The 19661-nt window shown below is 34.9% G+C and overlaps 3 protein-coding genes and 1 non-coding gene across 4 annotated transcripts; 3 read left to right on the top strand and 1 right to left on the bottom strand.

Moving 5' to 3' along the window:
* Window positions 1-1113: 1113 nt before the first annotated feature.
* LOC112504128 (60S ribosomal protein L39-1) lies at window positions 1114-1614 on the top strand. The gene is made up of 2 exons (XM_025108083.1): window positions 1114-1181; window positions 1288-1614. The coding sequence occupies exons 1-2, from the start codon at window positions 1179-1181 to the stop codon at window positions 1438-1440; spliced, it is 156 nt and encodes a 51-aa protein (XP_024963851.1). The 5' UTR covers window positions 1114-1178; the 3' UTR covers window positions 1441-1614.
* A 7922-nt stretch (window positions 1615-9536) lies between these two features.
* LOC112504125 (protein LONGIFOLIA 2-like) lies at window positions 9537-14348 on the top strand. The gene is made up of 5 exons (XM_025108080.1): window positions 9537-9880; window positions 10353-10405; window positions 10678-12456; window positions 12579-12729; window positions 13131-14348. The coding sequence occupies exons 1-5, from the start codon at window positions 9721-9723 to the stop codon at window positions 13937-13939; spliced, it is 2952 nt and encodes a 983-aa protein (XP_024963848.1). The 5' UTR covers window positions 9537-9720; the 3' UTR covers window positions 13940-14348.
* A 2211-nt stretch (window positions 14349-16559) lies between these two features.
* Window positions 16560-18283, bottom strand: LOC112504126 (transcription initiation factor TFIID subunit 8-like). The gene has a single exon (XM_025108081.1). The coding sequence runs from the start codon at window positions 17894-17896 to the stop codon at window positions 16769-16771; it is 1128 nt and encodes a 375-aa protein (XP_024963849.1). The 5' UTR covers window positions 17897-18283; the 3' UTR covers window positions 16560-16768.
* A 119-nt stretch (window positions 18284-18402) lies between these two features.
* On the top strand, window positions 18403-18474 carry TRNAT-CGU. Its single transcript has one exon. It is a non-coding gene; the product is annotated as a tRNA-Thr (tRNA).
* The last annotated feature ends 1187 nt before the right edge of the window (window positions 18475-19661 follow it).

Below are 19661 nucleotides of genomic sequence, written 5' to 3'. Positions count from 1 at the left end.
ACTTAATGATTATCCTAATTATATTTTAGATTTTTTATATTTAAAATGAGATGTTTATCCTGTATTTGATTGTGTTTATTTGCAGTTAGTTACACGAATTCAGATATGAGATAAAATCAGATAGGGATGAACGGGTTTAAGAGTTTAAGAGTTTTTAAAAGTTTTAGTCAAATGCTTTATAATATAGCATAGATAATTAATTGTGTAATCTCCAACACAGATAATGAGTTGGATATGAAAGTATTTTTTTTTAATTTTTTTGAGATGTTGACTTTTTACTTCTCCGTTATCAATAAGTTGTTGGAGATGCTCTTAGGTTAAATTACATTTCTGTCCCTTTTGTTCGTCAATGGTAATGGAATTTGTCTCTACAATTTTTTTTCATGGATTTTTCTTCTATGTTAAATTCAGGCAAATGAGGATCATCTTGGTCATTATATCATGCTCATATATGTCGGGAATCATCACTTACTCATGAACAACGGGAATACTTTTGGTCCTCCACTTGTAACTCCATATATACCATACATCATAAATCCCACTACCTACGACTCCATCTCCAACACACACATACACTCACCGCGCCCTCCATGCCTAATCGATGCTTTTTCCTTTTCTCTCATCACTTTCACCATTCTCGACGACCTCCCGTGACATGAGACCCACTCTCACACTGTACTTCATCTACCTTTTGTCATAGACGGAACTAAAGGGGTGGTTAGGTGGCACGTGCCACCACATTGTTCCTCTGTGGTAAGGTAAAAAAAAAAGGTTCGTGAAAGGTGCAACCGTTTTATATGGTGTCACCATATCCAAAAAAATTTGGGTCCGTCCCTGAATTTGTTGCCTTCCACCTCTGTGGCTCTCTCTATTGTCGCGATTAAGACTTAAGAGTACTCATTAAATAATGCTTAAAATGTTATATCTTGAAGCATGATTTATATGTAAGATAACGATTATACATGTGAATTTGATTGTCGAACTATAGGAACTTTGTGATTATTCAAATATAAAAAGGGTTGGTATAGAGTAATTTGAAAAATGAAGGGGGTAAAAGTGAAATATTTGTAAATCGAGATAATTTACTGGTACATATGGGAAGGAAGCCGGAAGCGTTTGCTGTTTCTAGGGTTTATAGTTTCCGCGGCGGCAGAGACACCTATAGACCAGAATCAATCATGGTAATTTTGTGAACTTGTTCTTTTCTTATTTCTGCAATCTCTTCGATCTGTCATGCCTGTTAGAGCTATAAATTTTGGTGATTTTGATTGTATTTGATGGTTGCAGCCGTCGCACAAGTCGTTCATGATTAAGAAGAAGTTAGCGAAGAAGATGAGGCAGAACAGGCCTATTCCTCATTGGATCCGTATGCGCACCGACAACACCATCAGGTACAATGCTAAACGCAGGCACTGGCGCCGCACCAAGTTAGGGTTTTAAATTAAGTATGATGCTATTTTTGTTGATCTGTTCTGATTTACAGCAGAAGTTGTTTTACTGTTCGATTATGTATTGTTTTAACATTCCAATTTTGAGACAAAAACTATGTCTTTAGCTTCTTGTTAGAATGCTGTTCAATATCTACGTAATTTTATATTGAAGTCCTGGTTCTATAATTTATTAGAATGAGTGGAGCTCGTGAAAGCTCAATCATAGGTGTGTTTGTGTGTTCACGATTGCTAAGCATCTTATTGGATGCAGTAGGGCAAAATGTTCATCGAGCTTGGATGATACTTTTTAACTGTTATATGTTCTTTGTGTGCAACCTACTGCCTGTGATTTAGAAACACACATAAATGATCGGACTCCTTTTCTTGAAACTCTTTTTGTGCTCTTTCAATGTGTACTACTAGAATTCTGAATTGAACATCGTCAGGATCGAAATCTTCAAACACTCTTTGCATTTCTTTTTGGATGTTCTTACTGTACATGTGCATTAGCATGCTGCAGTGCACTTGCTATGTTTTAGTTGTTAATTAACAATTATAAGATTTACATCCAATTTTATTAATCTGTAGTGGCTCTTTACTGGACGTATTTGATTAGTGTAAGGTTCAAATAAGTAGGTTAAGTATTGTCAGAATGTAGGAAGGGAGGGATATGGAAAGGTTCAAATGTGAGTAATGTGACTCGTTGAAAAAATCTGAAAAAAATCTATTTGAAGATGCATGTATGAACCGACATTAGAAATTTATACAAGGGTTCACATATGCATCTTCAAATAGATTTTTTCAATGATTCACATATGAAACTTCCCTTCTTACCTTCTCACGATATTTAGCTTCTTATTTGAACCTGCCCTTACTTGAGTATTCACTTATAACACAACTAATATAACAGCTCTGCTAAGCTTGTTTGATAGCAATAATGATGCACACCTATGATTTGCTTGTTGATGTAAGTTTACTCGCCTGTAGCAGACTGCATTGATCATCTCTACAGAGCTTATTAAGACTTTTTAACTGCTTTGAATAAGTCAAGAGTAAGAATTGCACTCTATGACCACCTTGGGTTGGGTGGGTGGGCGGGAGGGGGAGCATGACTTTGGTTGAAAGCATATTTTTGAAGAAAATCAATTGGAAACCAGTTTCGAAGATATTGAGAGAATAGAAATGGGATACCCATTGCTACATTGTAATGTTTTCTTCCCATCTGCGCTGCAGAAGTGATTTGTTATGTAGTCATGGTCCACCAGATTTGTGTTTTAAAAATTTAGGATGTGGAGAAGGCTCAGTGGTTGAATCCTGGATCAGGGTTTTGGGATTTGGAGGAGGGTTCTTGGTAGCCATCTCTCCAACCCTCCTCACCCCCAAACAATTAGCCTCAAGAACTCCAGCCTCCTCGGATTCCCAGTCCATGATGGCAACGGGCCGATATTCTAGCAACACATAGACCACCACGTCATTTCTTCATTGCACAATGGATAAAAAACGTATATATAGTTGATGTTGCATAATGGATGATTGCATGCCACATGAAACCCTTTTATTAGACGTAAAACTCCTTTTGGATATCAAAGAGACCATTGAAAAATTACAGTTATCGTCACAATATAAGTAATTGTTATATATATTGGTATTTAGGTTTCTTCTTGTTATTGTCTTTTTAGTAAATATAATGCAAAGGGAATGATGTCTGGTTATGTGGCATTTTTATAGGTGCTGTTCTTGTAAAATGTTTATTCTGTTCTTCCAATGAAAACACGGGATTGTCGAGTTGTTTGTTTTTTTAACATTCCAATCAATAATCATGAAATGTATTTGTATTATTTTTAAGAATAGAAATGGAAAATAAAATAGACATATCTGTTGGGAGAAGCCAATGGATGACGTTAGATGAAAGTTATGGGGAAAAAAATCTTGTACCATGATCACCTGGTATGATCGAAGATCACGCATGGTCAGATTCAGTTACATCATTAATATATATATATATATATATATATAATATCATGTGTGCCTGAAAATCAAAGTTGGATGTAGAGACTGATATCTAATTAATGTGGAGAGATGGGTAGAATTTGGGGGTTTTGTCTAACATAACCAATCACTTATTGATCGAAATACTAATATTCAAAGTAGACATTTCTATGAACTATGTGGCACACATTTCTATGTGGTTTGGTTGCGTGAGTAAATGAAGTTTGGGAGCATGTTGTCCACGTAGACGTTACCAAAGTAGCACTAATGTTGCTTTTTCTAAATATTATACTCCTTTTGTATCAAATTAAATATTCATTTTTCTATTTATATTTATTTCAAAAATAAGTGTGTACTTTCAAAAGTAAATAATCAAACTCTCAAATTTACTTTAATTAATGCAAAAACATTTAAGAGTTGTGAACAAGGATATGTTAAATAAGGGTAAGGATGTCAATTTGGTTAACCAAAAAGTTTTATAATTATAAAAGTATGTGTCATTTCAACCATGGACACTTATTTTGGGACATAGAGAGTATTTAAGAAAAGCGGGTTATGCAAGTTGGACAAGAGCGCCTCAGTATGCTATATTTTCTCCTCTTTTAGATTTAGAGATTTCTCCATTCTCGCTTATATTTTTATCTATTTTATATGAGAGTTTAATATAACTGTTGCAGCAAACTTTTTTTAAATATCATAGTTGGTGGAGATGTTCGAAGCGTCACCTGCGTCTTGACTATTTCGATTAATAAAAAGTGGCTATGAAGTTAAAAGGAATGGTCAGATCGGATATTTTAAACAATTTCTGTTAAATTTAAATTGTGGAACCTTTTAAATAACCTTTTATTTTAGACCTCCTACCTCCCAATCCCATTGTGATTGTTATTAATCATGTTATTTGCCAACATCACCTACTTTGTGGTTATGATGTATTTTGAACCATTTTTGAGAGATGAAGTTTTTTATGCCCCTCTATGATATGTTAAGGTTAGGGTTAGGGTTAGGGTTAGGGTTAGGGTTAGGGTTAGGGTTAGGGCTAGGGTTATTTAGGGTTTGGGGGTTAGCCTAAAGGGTTAGGTTTAGGGGTCTTAAATACATATTATATAAAGGAACACCAACTTCTTATCAAGTGATGCTTTAGTTAATTTATTTTATCCATAGATGAAAGTTTAGATAAAACTTGTAAAATAAAGACTTTTTTTTTAATGAAATACAGTAAAAAAAAATGATAAAAGTTAAATTTCTATTTTATGTAGATTTTTTTCTCTAATAATAAAACAAAGTTCTAAACTTTTTTATTTAGTGTAATATAACTCCAAGTTGATAATCTTTACTGATTTTGTAATATTTAATAATTTGTATATCAAGTTTATTGTTTATTTTATTGAAATTTTTTGTAAATTAGTTTTTGTGTCATTAAATAATATATTAATACAAAATTTGAAAAATCAACTAGAAGAAAAATTGTTCGTTACACTAAATAGTAATTAAACCAAACTTATTGTATTTTGATACACCGTATAAAATTTATCAACAAATTTATAGTTTTTTAAATTATTTTTTCAAGAAAAAAACTATAAATCTTATTATATAAATTATTTTATTTTATCCAATAATAATTTTGTTGACAATTTAATGTTAGCTTGATTTAAGTTTGATATATATATTTTAATCAAAATGACCATTTTAGAGCTTTTCTTAAATACTTGACATACTTATTTCTTAGGAATTTGCATCTGAAAATACCAATCTTTCCTTTTTATTTCTCAAAAAAAAAAAAAATTATAAAACATTGCATGGTTTTTAATTGCCTTAAAAGACGGTCCTGATTTAATTTGAGTGAGCCAAAAAAATACCGTCTTTAAAGATGGATTTTATATCTAATAAATCTTAGAAAAGTAAATATAATGTATATATCTAAGGGTTGTGAGAGTAGAAGTGTTTTGATCATTACAATTTTATAGATAATACTACAAGATATATATATATACACACACACTACATTTGGTCCTAAAAAAACAAAACACCAATGAAAATCACTCTCGATGTCTCGTCAAATCATCATTGATGTGTCAAATTGTTGCGTCATAAGTTGTTTTCACTATAATACGGAATAGAATGAGGGCATTTTAATATATGTCAGATATAATATCTGATTTTTGTTTCCCAAATGAGGGCGATTTAATACACGTGGTACCGATTTGTACCTTATAGTCAAAATCGCTCTCCAGAGACGATTTTGGTGGTCATTTTATAAAAGATCTTTAAAAAGTGATCATTTTATTAACAATACCATGTATAAAATGACCATTTTAAGTAATTTTCTTTATAAATAAACTAACATAAATAATACATAGATAATTTTTTTCTTTCATTATTAATTGAATTACTGTTATTTTATCTATCAATCCAAATAAAACAATTTGTGAGGGAAAAAAAAGAGTACGGAACGGTGGATCCTGATCCTGATCCTGAAATTGAAGAAGAAGATGAAGATGATGATGATGATGATGGTATCATATCATATGATCAGAGCAGCAGAAGCTAAAATCCAAATCTCCAATCATCCATTTTTATGTGGAATCTCATCTCAACTCAACATCATGTGCAATCCCATTTCATATATACAATTATTTCCCTTTTTAAATACTCATATAACAACCCTCACTTTTATCCACGTTTTCTATTCAAATCAACAAGTAATATTCCTTACGGTGCCTCAATTGTCTAAAACCATACATGTCTGCTGATGTATAACTACTTTGGTAAAAAATGGAATGATTTTGTCTCGATATAAATCTCAAAGATCTGATTTAATTCAGAATCATTACCATCATTAGTCACTGAATGAACCAAAAAATTAGAGAAATTGACAAAAGCAATCGTCCCATCTGACTCAATTCACCTTATAGAATCTTTTAAAAGTAAAATACCTACACAAAAAGTGTGGGCAAAAAAGAAATTGTGTAAAGATTGGTTTCAGTTACATTTTATACCATTATAGTTAGTTATTTAATTTACTTTATTTATAACCTTATTTTTTTTTTCACCTTTGTTATATTATCATACATAAACCATATATTAATTAAAATGCTTCTAAAAGATACATCTCTTTTTTGACAAATTGTATAAATATAATCGTCTCGTCTCGTCAATACCAATATTGAATATTTTTGAATTTTATCATATTATTAAAAATAATAAATATATAATAACATTATTTTTAATATTTGTATTTTATACCTTTATAGTTACAAATTAAAATAGATAAGTATAAGGATATAAAGTAGAAATACTAAAATAACTTTTACCTATTTTTGATTACAAGTAATATGATTAAATTCAAAAATATTCAATATCAGACTCATTTTAAAGATATTGACTAGACGATTGTAATTATATAATTTGCAAAAGAAAAACGTAATTTTTTAATGTATTTTAGTTAATATACGATTTATATGTGATAAAGATGTAAAATCAAAAATGAAAAACCAATAATATAAAGTAAATTAAATAACTAATTATAAGAGTGTAAGAATGTAATCGAAATTCTAGAATGATTCATAATGGGTTATTTTATAAGAAATAGAATAAAAAGAAATGGTATGTTTGTTGGGTAAAGTAATGTTTGACATAAAACCATGTTATTATTGAGTGAATTAATTAGCAACATAATCCATGTTTCATGGCACACCATTTTAGATCTACAACACTTCAATTCAAATCATGTGATAAAAAACTTGTAACATGCCTTGTCCCCCTCCTTTTTCACTTATAATAATATCTCCTCCATATGCCAACCACAGCAACTTTAATAATTTATATCTCATCATCTTTTCTGAATATATACAATGTTATTTTCAAAAAAAAAAGTGAAATATTCTTTTATTAACCTGAATATCTAACCCATTATACGACCCGATTAATTATAGGACGACCATCTACTTTGCAGGTAGCCCGGAGTTATTGCATTTGAACCTTTGTGACCACAAAGAGATTTTTATTCTATTTTAGATTTGAACAAAGGACTTACAGATACTTTTGACCTTTTGGAGTTCAAGCTAAAACTAATCAAGCACCATGATTGTGGTAAAAAAAATCCTATTAAACACAAAATTTTACTCATCACATAAGTTTGTTGTCTACTAAAGGAATGTTTGATTGATTTTCCATCAAGTCATGTATGGATAAAGTTGTCTTTATACATTAATTTGTCTGTATAGATTGAAAAAGTTTTTGATTGAGAAGTTTTTTTTCATAGATGGAAAAAACATGTTTTTTAATTGGGAAATACATGTTTTTGGAAGAAAAAAAAACTTGTCTTTCTACATAGAACTCAAGCTTGTTGAATAAACCATTTTTTATATTATTAAATTGTCATATATAGCTGACTAAATAAACTGTTATTAAAATACAAGAGACTCTAGACAATCCATGATCCTTCTTATTGTTATTTAATGTTGCATTTATTTTAATACAACACTTAGAAACATGTTGATGCACATGGTGATTTGGGTAGGGGAGAGAAGTTAGGTGTTTGATGGTGTCATCATGTGCATACAACAACAATAATACACATTTAATCACTACTTTTGACTTGCTCCAGAACCACATTAGTCAAAACACAAACAAATCATGCATATATGACTTGTACCTCATGCAATCAGAGTAGTACTTACATTTCAACTAAAAGGAAAATTCCAGGAAATGATGAGTACATGCATGCATGCATGCATACACCACTTGTACTGTCATATAAATCATTGTACCAGAAGCAACAATAGGTACATGGATGCACATGAAGAAAGTAATGCATATCTTTAAAGGAATGGCATAAAGAAGATGAGAGATTTGGCATCTAATGCATTTCTAGTCTGGTGTACAACCTCTAAAGTAAATATACTGAGGCAAAAGTACAATTAAGTACCTGCACTACTATTCTAACTTCATCCCTTTTCCATATCAGACCACATCCAATGGTCCCATTTAACCACCGGTACAGTTTCTTGATTTCCGATGATACTGCGGGCAGATAAAGCTTCATAGGGGTGTGGACCCCATGAAGCGTATTCGCCATGTCATTCAAGATTACCGGGGACAGATAACCATATGTTGCGTATGTTTAACATTTGGTTAACCCAAATGCACCGATAGCAGAATTACATAGAGTCTAAAGAAATGCACATGGCAAAGGATAAGCACGAAACATTCAAGTGAAGCCAGACAATTAGGGTATGTTTGTTAGGAGCTTGAAGAGATTAATGGGACGTTTATCTTATTTGATCGGCTATACGTAATTGTTTGAAAGTAGTTTAATGTTATAGAAAGTGGCTTATTTAGTAAGCCACTTTCGGAGAGCTTTATGTAGAAAGTCAAGTCTTTTCAAGACCCACCCCTCCCAATTAAAAAGGATGCTCCTTTCATCTATGAAAAACCCTTCAAAACAAAAATCTTCTCAATCTATACAGACAGATTAATCTACACTGACAACTTTATCCATACATGACTTAATGAAAAACCAACCAAACAACCCCATTAATTTCATATGGGATTTAAGTAAGCATCAAGGCTAGGCCCTTCTTTTCTAGCTGAACAACCTTTACTGCATGAAGTACAATTCTTGGTTGCTAAGGAAAAGGGAATTGCCTAAAAGATGCATATGCATGCATTTCATTTCCATTAAATGACCTGAGAGAGACTGAGAAGATAGTCAAATTACTGATTCAATCCACCAGAAAAATGAAAGCTTTTGACAGAATGAAGAATATGAAAGGAGGCAAGACGTTCCTTAATGAGGGGTAGTTTGGTCAAATTGGAAAAGTGCGGGTTTTGCAAAAGGGGTTTAGAAGTTGAAATTGCCAGTGCATACATGCAATTTACTATAAACTTGTATCATCTGACAAACTCCACATGAAGAAGCCAGACAACAGACCCTACCCACATTATTTGTCCACATGGAGAAGTGGAAGGCCAGTGCAGATCTGACCCACAAACTCTCTTCTCTATCTCTAGAATTGTAAAATATTATATAAAAATGACAGCAATTTTCCCTCTCATTCTTAAAATTTGACACCCAATTCAATTCCCCCAAAATAATTGCACAATGCTTCCATATATTCCACCAAATCCCCTTCTAAACCTCTAGCAGTCTTTCCTTTGAGGGCCAAAAAGCAACAGACTATAAATTTTAATTTGAACACAAGAAAGGAAAGCATCTTTGTGATTTCAATCCAATGATCTTTTTTCCAATAAGATCTTCAAGTCTTTGATTGCTTTTTAGTAGAAGAAAGAAGCAGCGGTGATGCAAATGTCTACTAAGGAGGTTGTGTATACCTTAAAAGATGATAAACAAGAGCTACAGAAGCAATTAGGATGCATGAATGGAATTTTTCAGCTCTTTGACCGACGTTACCTTCTTGGTCAACGCCGCCATGGCCATAACCAGAAGAGGTTACCTCCAGGTACCATAACCATCTTCTTGTTCTTGTATGTGTGTGCCTTCTTTTCATTCTTTTTCCCTGTTCATCTGCAAACCCTTGATCATCACGAGCTTATATCTATATCTATCTATCTATATATGCCATCTAAAACAAGTAGGTGATAGAAGTACAATAGATACCCATCAACTGTTTACAAAATAGTTCCATGAAATTTATAAGGCAGCAACATGTTTCATGATAATTATATTTGCAGAAGACTCTTTTAACAATAAGTTGACAAGTGCATACATGGAAATTCATTTTGTTGAACCAAGCTAATAAGATTTTAAGAAGCTTATTAAAAAAGATATTGTTCTTGATGTCTGCATCAGTTTACATGAACTACTACTATTAGCAGTCTTGTAAATTGTAAGATATCGTATGTGCATATGATCATCATATGTTTAAACATTTTGGTTTCCGATGTCTTAACGAACTGCCAATCACTCTTTAGGTCAAAGTGACAATGGTGAAAAAGAGTTCAGCAATGAATCAGAGCAAGCTAAGGTAAGACCAAGACTTGGATTTAAGCTCCAGAAACAACTTGAACCTTTTTACCACATATGAACTTAAGCGAAATGCTAGTCAATAAGTTTTTCTGGTCATTCTACTTGCTAAAATGCAACAAAAGACCATTGAAATTTGCCTAAAATTGCTCCTCTTTTTTGCATTTTAGCAAGTATATAGTTATTTTGCCACGAAATTACAAGTATGATAGTTAAAAAGATTGATTCACTTGTGGAAATACTAACCGATACCTGATTTTCGGTTGCTTACAGGAAAAGAACCCGAAGGTAGTCACGAAAGAGAAGCACCGAGTCTCTATCGAATCATCAAGAAACTCATTTTCCTCTTCTAGCTCGTCTACCGCCTTGTCATCTTTAGATTGTAGTAAGAGAGTTCAAACAGAACAATCCTCTTCTTGCCAAAGTGTAGTCTCTGAACCCTATTCATCTCCATCCTTGCACAGAAAACCGCCAGATTTGTTTATACAATCACCTGATATCAGGGATGTAGTCAGAGACTCGATGACCAGAGAACCTCGAGTGGTATCGATTAAAACTGCAGCAAAAGAAGAAAGAGCGGGCCCTGCAATGAAGTATGTTGATTCCCCAAGGCCATTTCCATACCAAAAACCCATTCAATATGATGGAAACAATCAAATCGCTAAGCTGAGGGGAATCCCATGGGCAGTCAAGGAAGTAAAGGAGATATCACGGTTCTCGTGTGACGAAAGGGAATCACGATATCTGTTGAAATCCAATATGAAGGTCAAAGAGCTTCCAAGGTTATCTTTGGACAGCAAGCAAAGCTTTATCAGTAATTCTGTCAATGAACCAAGAAGAAGCTTGCAAATAAGACAAATTCAAGGGGGTGGTGACACAAAGTCCCCCGCAAGCCAAACCCACGAGTCAAGAAGTAATAAGCGGCCATCATCGAGTGTTGTGGCAAGGTTGATGGGTTTGGAAACTTTAACAGCCTCCATTGATGAAAGTGAGGCCTTGAAGACTAAGCCCTGCTTAAGTGAAGAATTGGTCTCGGACTCAAGATCATCAAGAAAGGAAGAATTAAAGCACGACCGTAATTCTACTTCACCAAGGGTGGGCAGGAACCAAATCTCACGTCAAAAGGGAGTCAGTAATGTAATTACAAGAATACCAATGGAAACAGCACCATGGAAGCAGGAAGGTAGTGCTCGAGGCTCACAGAAGCCAGTCAAGAATAAGGAAGCTCAAGCAAAAACTGAAGCTGCTTCCCCTTCAGTTTATGGTGAGATAGAGAAACGGTTGACTGAACATGGGTTTAAAACAGCAGGGAAGGATCTCAGAGCCCTTAAGCAGATACTAGAAGCAATGCAAAAGACAAGAAAGAGGTTAGAAGACAAAGACCATGCATTGGACAATAGCAGCATTGATCATAGGCAGAACCAGAAAAGTGATCAACCAGTTTCCCCCACCATCAAGGGGATTAATCCTCCTAGGAAACTTGAATTCCTGAATGGGAATGCGAAACCCGCCAAGCTAACTTCAGATTCCATCATGATAACAGATATTCAGACAGTCAAGAATGCAGAGGCCAAGAAAGATTCGGTTGGTAGGCAACGGTTAATAGATCCAACTCTGAGAGATAGGAAGGCAACTGGTAGACCACTGTCAATTTCTAACTTTCCAGAGTACCTGCCTGGAGAGAAATCCACCAGTTCAAGATATTCTGGAACTCTGAGCCCAAGAATGCAAAGATCAAAGAACGGTATAGACAAACCATCTATTCATGGACCATCATCTGATTGGAGCAGGACCAAGAAGCAACCCAGTATGCAACGCACCCAATTAGGCTCAACGACCAGACAACTAAAGGCAAAATCCATGGATCCACTGCAAGAGAGTGAGCAACTGTGTGGATGCAATAGTAAAAAAAGAAACTTTAGCCAACAGAGTGATACAGTTTCCTTCCAATCAGAAAGCAATAGCCAGGCTTCACAAAATGATTCAGAAGTCATGAGCACCGAGTGGATCCAAGAGGTCGATAGCGCATTTCGGCCGAAGGAAAACCGCAGGGTGAGTGAGCATACTTCATAATAGATACAAACGTGTACACACCCGTACACACACACACACACTCACCAGGTGAAGTCACTTGAATTTATATTAACTTTTCAACATGTGTCATCTTTCCCCAGGGTAATAACGCTGAAAGGTTGACTGAAGACAGGCCAATGGCTGACCATGCCAAACATACCATGGAACAACCCAGTCCTGTCTCTGTTCTTGATGCATTCTACACAGAGGACACGCCATCTCCAGTAAAGAAGAAATCTAATGCTTTTAATGGTACGTTTTCCCTTACCTACCTTATTTCTGTTATCTCTCATACAATGCACCTGCTCACAAGATCTGATGCATGCCCTAGTATCGGCCTGTGAAATCAAGGTTATTCGATGCATGCTGGTTGATGAGCTAAGCAGCTAGTAAAGAGTAGATTTGTGCAAGAACATATATATACGAATTAATCAAGCATTGCATTCACAGTATATTCACATGTTAGCAACTGCTGATAGCACTGACACACGCAATTCTTATCATTTTGAATGAAACAAGAAAATTCGGCAGTCCAATTGTTATTAAAAAATGAATTCACCTGCTTTAATTTTGTATAGTGTTGGCAGATAATATAAATATATTCTAATACCATTATTTTGCTGATGAAACTTGTTCCCTCTTTCTCATCTCAGATGACGAGAATTTACGCTTTGAAGAACCACAAGATCACGCAAAGATCTATGACTTGGCTAACAGCACAAACCTAGATCAGTATTGTGAGTTCAATAGTGTAAAACTCGCAAACATAAACAGCCTAGTTCATAAAATTGAATTATTGAACACCAATGCTGAAGCTGCTACTGTCAATCACACTGCAACATCTCCATGTAAGAGTGAAACTGGAGATCATTATTACGTGAAGGAGATACTATTTGCCTCGGGATTCTTGAAAGATCTGGACCGCACCACCACATTAGTTCATATTCCTCTAACAGGAAATTTGATCAACCATGAGTTATTCCATGTTTTGGAGAAAACCAAAGGACACACAGATCTCGCAGATGATGAATACCACAAAAAGAACACGCATTCAAAATCCAATGAGAAAATCAGAAGAAAAATGGTATTTGATACTGTGAATGATGTTCTTGGCCACAAATTAGCCATGCTAGGTCCTTTTTGGCCATGGACCAATAAACATAATGGGAGGATTCTGAATGGAGACAAGCTACTGAAAGAACTGTGCTCAGAAATAGACAGACTCCAAAATAACTCAGAAACAGGCATATATGATGAGGATGATGAAGTGATAAACATCATAAACGCAGATGTGAATAAGAGGTCACAAGCTTGGGATGAGCACTGTTATGAGGTTCCAGGTCTAGTGTTGGATATAGAGCGTCTGATTTTTAAAGACTTGGTTAGCGAGGTTGTGAATGCTCAGATAACCAGTCTGCAAGATTGGCCAACGAGGCATCGTAGGCAATTGTTTCCCGTGTAGAAGTTAAATCTTGCTCCCTCTTCCCGTCATCCTTCTCTTCCCTTTTCTTTATCTTTTGCTGGCTTTAGAAGCACAACTTTAGATTAGTGAGTGAAAGCAAGGATCTGCAAAGCAAAAGTGTAACTTCGAATGCATATAAAGTATAATACAAAACTAACTGCAGTTATGTATATATCCTTTGCTGCAAACTATTTCCCGCAGTATAGGTATGCCCTTGTGAGTTCCCTCAACCGGGTCCAGAAATAGCTTATCTAGAGAAGAGAATCTATATGTTCTTCTCACTTTTTAGATCAATAAAGATTTCTCTTTGAATGGCCAAAACGTACATACAGAAATCTTTCTGAACAACAATGAACATGCAAAACAAATGCACAATTGACGTGAGATGTATATTGATTTTTCTAGTTAAGAGGTTTCCACAGGCATTTCCCATGACTAAATAATTTTATTAAGATGCTGATAACTATGTATGCTTCGTCAAAGGAGAAAAAAATACAAAAAATAAGGCATGGTTATCCCGCTAATTATGCTAGAAAATTGGATAATCTGAGTGTGCTATTATTTCAAGCTCATTAACCTGAGAAAGGAACATATAATTTGGTTTTGAGGCCTCTCCATACATATATACAAGGCAAATGACTAGAGCCAACTGGTAAGGGTCTGGCATAGCCCTAATTTTGACAAGCTACTCATAACCTATATATAGAAAAAAAGAACAGACGAATCATGTATATACCCTACAGAGGTTGGGTATGGGGAGTAGGATGTCTGCAGGACTTACCTTGACCCTAAAGGGTAGTGAGGTTGTATAATCTACACATATGAATAATCTCTAAACGGACGACCATGATGTTAAAGTACTCCAGTTTGATATCAGGTAACAGCATTTTGTTTGTAAATATCCCTCATTTTGTGAAAACTTAAGTTTAAGACAATGCGATCTTCATGACATTTAAGTATAGTAATATTCAATCCAGCAATATTATTCTGTTTATAATAACATTGAAAATCATAAAAGTTGGCATGAGTTGAAACAAAGATCTATGCTACAACATGCTTTTACTTGTACTTTTAAGACTTGCAAAACATATATAGATGCTCTCCTAAAGCACGTACCCTGTTGGAAGAAAAAACGAAAATACAGAGAAAAGTGAGAGAAAACTTATAAAACTGTGAGATCACGCAAGAGCTCGCTTTCCTTAAGTTGTATTTCAGCCCTTATTTGCATGGGTATCACTAAATCAACTCGAGGATCATCTCAGATATTGTGTAACGAATTCTGGCAAAATCGTTCCATTTTTAAACTTAGAGAATTGTAACCGGTCCTATATCAAATACAAGAATAATCCCCCATTAATCAAAATTGATGGAATAATTAGTGGGATGATAACTGCACAACAGTTCCAAAGTAATTGCTTACACGGATTAGAAGGCAACTCAGAAGCACTTAAAAGTCGGAAGCCCTCCAGAGTCAAAATCCATTCAGAGTCAAAAGCCACTCAGAGTCGGAAGCACTTCAGAATCAGAAGCTTCTGAACCAGATTCACAGGCTTCTGAATTTCACTTGGGACATTGAGTTCTACCCTTATTTGCATGGGTATCACGAAATCAACTCACAGATAATCTCAAATTTTTCTACCAATTCTGGCAAAATTCCATTGTTAAACTTAGAGAATTGTAACCACTCCTATATTAAATGCGAGAGTAACTCCCTATTTACGAAAATGATTGATGGAATAATTAGTGGGCGTATAATTGCACAACAATTACAAAGCAACTCCTTACACGGATCAGAAGACAACTCAGAAACACTTCAGAGTTAGAAGCCCTTCAAAGTAGGAATCTCTTTTAGAGTCGGAAGCCTCTGAGTCAGAAGCACTTCAAAATCTTTAATACCCCTCTGTTTAGCTAGCAATTTTATAAAAAGAGACCTTACTTATCAAGTTTCGGTTGACAAGTGAATTTAGGCAAATGAATACCCACTCCTCCACTAGCCATGTCAGTTCACACATCATACCCTAAGGGGATATCCCAAAAGGCCATTGATGAAAAGACATAGCATCAATGAGTAACCTAATAAAGGAAAAGGTTAGCGTACATCTTACCCCAGACCCTACTTCCGGGCGGGAGGGATATAGTAGGTTTCGTTTGGTTTGGTTTGAGATAGGTACTAAGGTGTCTTAGTTTATTGCTTGATATGTATGAGGTCAAGTCTTGCAAGGATTGTCACTTGCTCATTTTCACTTTTCTTTGTTTCTATCACCCACTATCATTCCTCTGAAGAGGACCCCCTCTTAATTTAAATGCCCAAAGGATTGATGCTCCTCCATCTCATAAAATTGTAATAATTGACTCTACATGCATATTAATATGAGTGTTTGGCCATCCGTCAAATGTCTATGATGACATTACCGATGGAAGGTGTTTGAAATAGTTAGCGATTTTCAATGTAAATAATGTGAACCAAGTTCAATGTCAGAAAGGCATACCATAAATGATAATTATGTCATGGGGCTAAGGGGGCTATGTGAACCAAATTCAATGTGAGAAAGCCATACCATTTCATTGACAAGTAAAGTGAAGGTTGCAACCACCCAATGGACGAATGTGTATCACAAGGAAAAGAAATAAAACAAGGCAGGGAAAGTAAAAGAATCTTAATTTAAAAGAATCATTATTGTCTAAAGCTCATTACTGGAACTACAAACATACCTCTAATAACATGTTAGTGGGAACGAGTCCCTTGTAATAGACATATGCCCCCAACATTGGACTACTCTGGAACTAGCATGTGTTGCTACAATTCCAAACTAGAATACAACCACTATTTTAAACTTCCTGATTTACAACTCTGTCGATTTCATATGCTTCCCATTTTCCATTGACACCTTCACTATTTTCTTTTTTCTCCTTTCTTTTATCATCCCTCAAGTCATCATTTGCAAACCAAGACATGGCTTCTGCATTTCCAATTCTGCCTTGTCTATTTGCAGCGGTTAAGGATTTTTTGCCCACGTGAAACTTCAATTGCACTGCATGTCTTCTTTCTAACACAACCTTTTTGCTACCTTCCTCAATATCAAGACCATTGCTCTTAAGCCCCTGAATTCCTGGAGCAAACGTCCCTAGTGCAGAAGCATGATTTGCCCATAAGCTATGATTTTGGGCGACCTCTTCTTCCACAAGTCTAGCAGGAAGAGAAACCAAAGAAACCTCCTTCTCCCCAGATTGTAGAGGAGATGCAAGAAAAGGATTATTCACTTGCTCCCTTACACCATTACGTCCAACTTCAACAACAACAGCCACTTGAGACCCATTGCAAGCCAAACATTGTTCTGATTTCAATAATAATGGCCCGATAACCATGTGATCTTGGTCCACTCCATCCTGCCTTCTTTCAGTTTGTTCTATATCGACTGTAGCTGGGATAGCATATGTCGTGGGATCAGGGAAACAAGGTAACCAAGGGGGGATATTATCCACTGGGGGGGTCTCTCCAGCATGAAAGAAACTCGGTATTGATTGTCGTTCTCTAATTACTGGGAAAGGAGGAACTGAATAGGCGAACCCCACTTCTTCAGACGCACCAACATACTGCGAAATATCTTTAATAATACCGGACCCTGACAAGCAATGACCTATATCAGAAGCACCAACAAACCCCTGTGACAGACCCAAATCTTCCAACCCACGAACTATATCAAACACATTACTCTCTGTCCTACCTGCTAAATTTGCACAGAAATTGGACGTCCTGCCTATGTCTTGAATATATTTGCAGGTTATATCAGATAATGTTTCAATTGCAGACTGCTGAAACCCCTGTAGACCTACACCTTCACATATTTGGGCCACTGCAACCCTTGCAAGTGACCGTGCAAATTCCTCATTCTTCCTCCTCTTCTTCAAACCAGATCCATTTCCTCTTGAACTCCCTCCACCTTCTCCATCGCTCATGTTAAAAACCTCATATCACTTCGTTTCCAACATATTGAAAATAAGAAAAAATGAAATCCAATTTCTTGAACCCACTAACAAAAGCCCTACTCCCTAAATCATTCATATAATCACTTCATCCATTCAATACAAAATCTTGAACTTATTGTATCGACATATCGACTACACCTTAAATTATTACGCACAAATGAATATAAATAATAAGCATTCGACACAACCAGTTGTTGAACTTACCAATAGTACGCATACGTTAGGGTTTCCGCGACGGGTACGCTGCGAAATGAGATTTCCAACAGCATGAAAAGCGAGGGAATTGATTGGGTGAAGTCACTCGATATCAAATGGGTTCCAGCAAAACCCCGGTTCGGGAGAAAGATGACCCGAGTTTCACTCTGAAAAGAGTCGATCGTCATTGGGTTCTATAGGATAGGAAGAGCGGACTGGCATTGCATCAACTTTTGAGATATTGATCTTTTAAAATGGTATATACAAAAATGTCATCAGCTGCTTCCGTAGCATAGTGGTAGTGCGTTCGCTTCGTAAGCGAAAGGTCGCGAGTTCGATCCTCGCCGGGAGCTTTTTTTATAAATCATTAATTTCCCTTTTTTCCAAACGGCTAATTATTATATTAAATTATGTAATTATATATTATTATTATAAATTTTGTTTGGATTCGATTGCTTTTATTCAACAGGGAGAATAAGAAAAATCAAAATATTAATTTACCTTTTATTTATTTATATTTAATTAAATGGTCAGAGGCTTTGAAAATAATAAAACAAAACGTCCGAAAAAAATCAAATATAAGTGGTAATTAAGAACTGAAAATAAAAAAACAAACAAGACTTTAGTTATCTCTTAAAACATGCATTTATGAAAACCTCTACAGACACACAGTAAAATAGGTGATATACATAATTGCTAGCTTCTTACTACATAGTCCGAATTAAGAATTAAAAACCCAACTAAATTATTGAAATATGTTGAATGTTAATGAAAGTACTAAGCATAAACATGAATAAATACTTGTGACTTTTAAAGTCCAATTACAAATTCTATATTCTTTGATTATAAGTTATTGTTGTTTTAATATATCAATAATATGAAACTTTGACCTAACACATTTTTCATTCGTATCAATACTTACGGTATTTTAGTTATTTGATTAAAAGTTAACTATTTGTAATCAAGAGTTGGGTTCCAATAAGAATGGGAGTTAAGGTGAGAAGTATAAGAAGTGATCCCCACCGTTGAATGCATATCAGAATGAGATGTATTAGATCAATTTTGATATCAAGCGTAATTCATAGATGAGTTTGAAATTAAAGGTGATCAAGCGTCCAGATCCCTTCGTACTGTTCTCACATTAACACTCTTTTTCACACGATCATTCGCCTTATAAACAAGTACTATATTTATTTTATAAAAAAACATATGGTATGTGTTTTGTTTTACGCCTCAAAAAGGTATGGATAGGCCCACATGGTGACCGCTTAAGAAGAGGGTATGTTGAATCCATCTTTACATGTTAATATCCTCTTTATACACGTTAACATCAAAAAAATTTCTTTTTACATTTTCAATGCACGATTTAAGTTGATTTTGATGTGTATAGGGTGCATAGCAACACCCTTCTTATCTTTGATCTCGATAATACATGAGACTAATCAAAACCAAATATACATGATCTGGAATTTGGATGATTTTCTGCTTCATAATTGATAGAAATTGTATGATATTTACTACACTACATGATTTATAAGAC

Source organism: Cynara cardunculus, unplaced genomic scaffold (assembly GCF_001531365.2).
Source record: "Cynara cardunculus var. scolymus isolate 2C unplaced genomic scaffold, CcrdV1 Un_Scaffold_4734, whole genome shotgun sequence".
NCBI classification, from domain to species: Eukaryota; Viridiplantae; Streptophyta; class Magnoliopsida; order Asterales; family Asteraceae; genus Cynara; species Cynara cardunculus.
This window is presented reverse-complemented; position numbering and strand designations above follow the sequence as displayed.

Bases quoted from the DNA above. Each gene is read 5' to 3' on its own strand.
- LOC112504125 (XM_025108080.1), top strand. From the start codon at position 9,721: ATGCAAATGTCTACTAAGGAGGTTGTGTATACCTTAAAAGATGATAAA. The intron at 9,881-10,352 runs GTACCATAACCA...ATCACTCTTTAG, and splicing joins CCAGAAGAGGTTACCTCCAG to GTCAAAGTGACAATGGTGAA. The intron at 10,406-10,677 runs GTAAGACCAAGA...GGTTGCTTACAG, and splicing joins ATGAATCAGAGCAAGCTAAG to GAAAAGAACCCGAAGGTAGT.
- LOC112504126 (XM_025108081.1), bottom strand. From the start codon at position 17,896: ATGAGCGATGGAGAAGGTGGAGGGAGTTCAAGAGGAAATGGATCTGGT.